Source organism: Balaenoptera musculus, chromosome 21 (assembly GCF_009873245.2).
Source record: "Balaenoptera musculus isolate JJ_BM4_2016_0621 chromosome 21, mBalMus1.pri.v3, whole genome shotgun sequence".
Taxonomy (NCBI): Eukaryota; Metazoa; Chordata; class Mammalia; order Artiodactyla; family Balaenopteridae; genus Balaenoptera; species Balaenoptera musculus.
In genome coordinates this window covers 22918343-22923851 of record NC_045805.1, presented here as the reverse complement: position 1 = coordinate 22923851, position 5509 = coordinate 22918343, and the positions used below count along the sequence as shown (strand labels likewise).

General features: G+C 42.8%; 1 protein-coding gene across 1 annotated transcript; it reads right to left on the bottom strand.

Annotated features, from left to right (window-relative positions):
* Nucleotides 1–341: 341 nt before the first annotated feature.
* Nucleotides 342–1412, bottom strand: LOC118888074 (40S ribosomal protein S7-like). The gene is made up of 2 exons (XM_036839040.1): nt 1391–1412; nt 342–1141 (listed from the first exon to the last, which is right to left on the bottom strand). Exons 1-2 carry the CDS (start codon nt 1410–1412, stop codon nt 387–389), a joined length of 777 nt encoding a protein of 258 aa, XP_036694935.1. The 3' UTR covers nt 342–386.
* Nucleotides 1413–5509: the final 4097 nt, after the last annotated feature.

Below are 5509 nucleotides of genomic sequence, written 5' to 3'. Positions count from 1 at the left end.
ATTTATTTTTGGCTGGGTTGGGTCTTTGTTGCTGCGTGCGGGCTTTCTCTAGTTGCGGTGAGCGGGGGCTACTCTCCGTTGCGGTGCACTGGCTTCTCACTACGGTGGCTTCCCTTGTTGCAGAGCACGGGCTCTAGGCGTGCAGGCTCAGTAGTTGTGGCTCACAGGCTCTAGAGCGCAGGCTCAGTAGTTGTGGCACCCGGGCTTACTTGCTCCGTGGCACGTGGGATCTTCCTGGACCAGGGCTCGAACCCATGTCCCCTGCATTGGCAGGCGGATTCTTAACCACTGCGCCACCAGGGAAGCCCAGAACATCCACTTTTTTCAAAAGAAACTTCCTCTTTTTTTTTTTTATTGTGAATAATATTTTATTTAGTCATTTTTGTTTACAACTGAAACTCTAGGAATTCAAAATTAACGTCCTTGCCGGTGAGCTTCTTACAGACACCAGAAAATGTTTCAACCTCGTGTTCCACATCGTTCTGCTGTGCTTTATCCAAATGAACCTTTATGAGTCGGCTGCCATCCGCTCTCTTGCCCACAATCTCACTAGGGAAAACCAAGTCCTCCAGGATGGCGTCGTGCACGGCAGTCAGAATGCGGCTCCTGGGACGCTTTTGCTTATTGTTTGTATGGCTTTTTCGAGTTGGCTTAGGCAGAATTCTCCTCTGAGCGACAAAGACAACGTGCTTCCTGCTGAACTTCTTCTCCAACTCACGCACTAGCTGGACCTGGAGTTTATGGAAAGATCTCAGTTGCGGAACGGGAACAAAGATTATGATAGCTCTCCGACCGCCACCAAATGCAATTTCCTTGGCGGCCGTGAAGTTCAGCTCCCGCAGCTGGGCCTTGAGGTCTGGGTTCATCTCCAGCTGCAGGAGGGCCTGGGAGATGCCCAACTCATACTTGTCCAGCTTCTCGCCGTTGGGCTTCATGATCTTTGCGCTGGAACTGAACGTGGCCTTGCTGACATCCACAACCCTAAGCGCCCATGCCACCGCCCTTAAGCGTAGCAAAATCAAAAGAAACTTCTGACTGGAGAAAGCAGGGTGAAAGTCTGTGTTCGTGAGCAACCTCGACCTGCAGGCCACCTCTCGATTCTGATTTAATGTTCTTTCCTCTGTTGGTTCTAACACCGACCCTGGAGTCAAAGGTCATGATCAAAAGTCAGTTTTCCCACAGTGCCCTTCTGTAGCATTGAAATATTTAAATTCTTCTCTTTTCTAATAGAGCTATATTTTCCTCTCTGGTCAAGGAGCTATTAGAAAGTGTGTCAGTTGCAAAAAAGAAAATGCTAACTAATGTATCAATATTTTATTTAAGATTTTTGCATTAGATTTATTAGCAAAACTGGTCTTCTGTTTGTGAGTTGTGTGTGTGCATGATATACCATTGGTGTCAAATTTTGGCATCAGCGTTATGCTGGCTGTATAAGACGACGTTGGAAGCATTTATTTTCCTTACTCTAGAAAGGTTCTTAAAGTGTTAGAGTGACCTATTTCTTAAAGATTTAAAATAATTCATTTGTGAAATTATCTGGGTCTGCCATCTAGACAACTTCCCAACATCATACATGGTAATTCCTTAGGTTTTCCCATGTGTTTGCTTAGAATTGAGCATAAAGTTTTTTAAAACTTTCATCCATCTTTGTGTTATTTCCCCATTCTCCTTTCTAATTTTATGGACTTGTATTTTGTCCTTCAATTTTGGGGTGGGTGGGATAGTAATGGTTTATCTCTTTCATTTAAAGGCATTAGACTTTGGATTCATTTTTTTTTCTGCCAAATATCTATTTTTTAAAATTTATTCATTTCAACTCTCAACATTATGTCTTCCTTTTGCTTTCTGTAATTAGCTTGGGTTCTTTTTCAGACTTCTTGAGTTGAATAATCAATGCATTATTTTGATTATTTTTTATTTATTAATGTTAAGTGCTTAAACCTAACAATTTTCCTCTGAGCATTGCTTTAATCATATTCTCAGGTTATGAAGCACAGCTTTTACATTTATTCATAATTATTATTATCTAGGTTTTCTGCTTAAATGGGCTGGGCTCTCTGCTCTGAATATCTACCTACTTTAAGTTTGGGGCTTTCCTCTCTTTTGCAGTGAGAAAGGCTGGGGGAGCGGGGGTCTTAGAACACACAGAGGGCTGATTCTAGGACTCCATCCTATGCCATCCACACATCCCCCGCCATTCTGAAATGGCAAACTTTACAATCCCACTACAGAAACGGCCCTTCTTTCTCCTGTGTCCTCTCCAGGAATTTAAACTTAATTGTTCCAAGTATAGCACCCCAGGTTGGGTTTTATAGCATTCTTTCACTTACTTTCAGAGATGTTAGCATCCTGCTTTAGATCTAAAGAGGGGATGCTTCATTATACATTCAATCAACGTTTGTCGCGTGTCAGGCACTGGTCTGGTTGCTGGCACCCCTTGCTCCTGCTACTCTAGTTCAATTAGTGCCAAATATTCTTCAGAATGGTTTGGGGATTATAGATATTATTTTCTGTATGTTCCAGAAAGAGAAAGAGACAGATAGCATTTTATTCCACCATCTTTTGTCAAATATGTCAGTAATTTTGTTGACCGATACTTGAAACGTTTTTTAGACCTATGGGACTCATAGTCAACTTAAGCTTAATTTCCAAGTGACCACCTTCAGGAATAGAAAAAGAATTCTCTTGACTTAAGCATTTCCCAAGCATTAACTGATCTTTCGTCTCCTAAATAATATTCACCTTTATGCCTTTTACCTTCCATCAAGCAGCAGAGTTTATTGGCCTGATTTATCCTGCTGAAAACACGAGGCCCGGCTGGTAACGACGTGAGAGGGCTGAGTCCTGCCCTTGTCCAAGGAGAAAGCCCAAACTCCCAGCTCTTTGCAGACGTGACTATGAATTTGAAAACATGCTTAGCTCCTCTTGTTACTGCCCGAGGCTGTCTACTGGGGTAGGGGGGAGCCTGGCAACAACAGCTAATGAGGAAGGTCAGAAGGTGTGTCAATAAGCCCATTGTCAGAACTTTTTTTTTCTTCAACCTGCACAAATTGGTCCACAGTGAGACCCAGTAAGAGGGACCCTCAGTCCTCAGGTCACACAGTTCCTATGGCTCCCCTGGACAAGACCAACCCCAAAGAAAGAGATTCAAAACCTAATCATTAAAAAAATGGTATTTTAGTATTTAGGGAACAAATTAATAAGTCATACACACTTAAAAATTCATAAATTATTTCCTCTAGTGTAATAGCAATGCCCTTTCTTGATCCCTGAGTGAAAGGTGGTTATGGAGGTCTGACCAGCAGTAAGGATGAAAAACAAATGCATTAAGATGTGGAGGAAGTTTATAGACATTACCCCACTACCTATTTAATAAAATGCTTTCTTTTTAAGGAATAAAATATGTTTTTCATAAAAAAGAAGCTAATCATAAATCACACTGGAGGTTTTACATACAGCCGGAAAATTGTCAGACGGAGTAGAGCGTCTCTCAGGCAGACTTTTGCTCTGTGTTGCTGGCCTCCCTCATCCCGTGCTGGATGCCCTGAGCTTCCGGACAGAGCTTGGAGACCAAGTCCAGCTCCCCTCTTGGGGAAACCAAAGGCAGTGCCAGGTGAGTGTGTAGACACTTTTCAGCCACCTGCCTTGTGTTACGATGCTTCAAAATGGCTTCAAGCCAGATACCCACTCCATACACTGGCTCAGGCTTTTAAAATTAAAAAAAAAAAAAAAAAAAAAATCCTCCTGCAATAAGAGTTGGCAGGCTCTCCTTGAGGGCTCGTGGCAGATGCCCTGTCTCCATACACTTTTGGGGGATGTCGTGTCTTTGAACTTAGCCTCTCTTGCTAGCCCTTTCTGAAAGAGGACAGTGTCACCAAGATATCTTCCAAGACAGATGACTCTTCTACTTATTTTTTCAAAGGAGTGGGTGGGAAATGGAGAAGAAGTGACCAGAGAGATGGTGGTGGGAATCCATGGTCTCTGAGGTACTCTGTGATTGTGGTGGGGGGAGGGCTGAAGCACAGGACAGTCGTGCATGGATAAGGACTTGACACAAAAGCCTGGGCGATCTAGAGCTGGCTTCCAGAAGATGCTTTCCTTCTGGACCCAGCTCTCATAAGAGGCAAGATTCACTGAGCTGGTCAGGAAAGTAGCAGAACGGAGGTGATGGCAGCATTGAATGTTTTGCATCACAGGCCAGCCTAACCCTTCTGGAGAACCGACAGAGGCTCTGGGCTAAAAATGACCTCTCCTTCTAGAACTATCTTCGGAACCCTAAAGCTGACTTTCATCCTGAGGGTGTCTGTCAAACTCCAGTGGTCGGGCCACATGAGGAAAAAGCCTCCAGGAATCCCCTGGTGGTCCAGTGGTTAGAACTCAGAGCCTCCACTTCAGGGGGCACGGATTTGATCCCTGGTCTGGAAACTAATCTCCTACAAGCCGCTCGGCGGCGCAGCCAAAAAAAAAAAAAAGAAAAAGGCTTGGGACCTCACAAAGCACAGGATCTGGTAGAAGATCTTCACACAGTGAAGAGACCCCAATAGGTTATATTTTCAGTGTGGATATGAATTGGATATATGCTGTCCCTCCCCATGACCACCCAGACATCAAGGCAAACTGCCTTTCTCCAACCTTAGTACTTGGGTAAAGGAACAAAATCTCTGCCTTGATTATTCATAAACACAAGGCTATTGTATAATTTTCCAACTTCAATCCACACTATCTGGGTAGTCCCAAAAAACTGAAGTACAGAATTAGTATAGAGTGCTGCTGGGCTGAAAGTAGTCCTAGGCTCCTGGAAAAGCAAATCCTCTCAGATTTGCCTCAAAGAATTGCCATAGATAAAGCTCTCTGAAAATATGAGCTCATCAGCACAGATCACAAAATTCACAAAGATCTCTTCCTGTAAGGACGCCAGTCATATTGGATTAGGACCCATCCCAATGACCTCATTTAACCTTAATTACTTCTTTAAAAGCCCTATCTCCAAATACAGTCACATTCTGAGGTATTGGCATTTAGGATTGCAATATATGAATTTTGAGGGAACACAATTCAGCCCATTACATGCTCTATAAATAGTGAGGAACAGAAAAATATAAAAGTTATCAAGCAGATTTGGGAAAAGATCCAACTAGAACTAGAAATGAAAAATATCATAACGAAACTTTTTTGTAAGCCTCAGTGGCTGGTTTAAGAGAGGATTAGCATAGCTGAAGAAAGAATTAGAAAACTGGAAGACAGACCAGCAGTTTATTTTTTACACAGTCCAGAGAGATAAAGAGAAATAATCAGAACTGATGAAAGACTCCAATCCTCAGATTCAGGCATCCCAAGGAACCCAAGCAGGATTTTTAAAAGAAAAAAGAGAGAGAAAGAAATGCACGCCCAGACACAGAATAATCAAACCTCAGAACACTAAAGCCGGAGAGGATCAAAAAAATCAGGCAAATAAGGTAGATAGGTTACTTGCAAAGGAATGACACATTTACAACTGACTTCATAAGGG

Excerpts from the sequence above, each read along its gene's own strand:
- LOC118888074 (XM_036839040.1), bottom strand. The coding sequence starts at position 1,412 with ATGCCAAAATTTGACACCAATG. Across the intron at positions 1,142-1,390 it reads GCCAAAATTTGACACCAATG|GGTCGGTGTTAGAACCAACA; the intron begins GTATATCATGCA and ends CTTTGACTCCAG.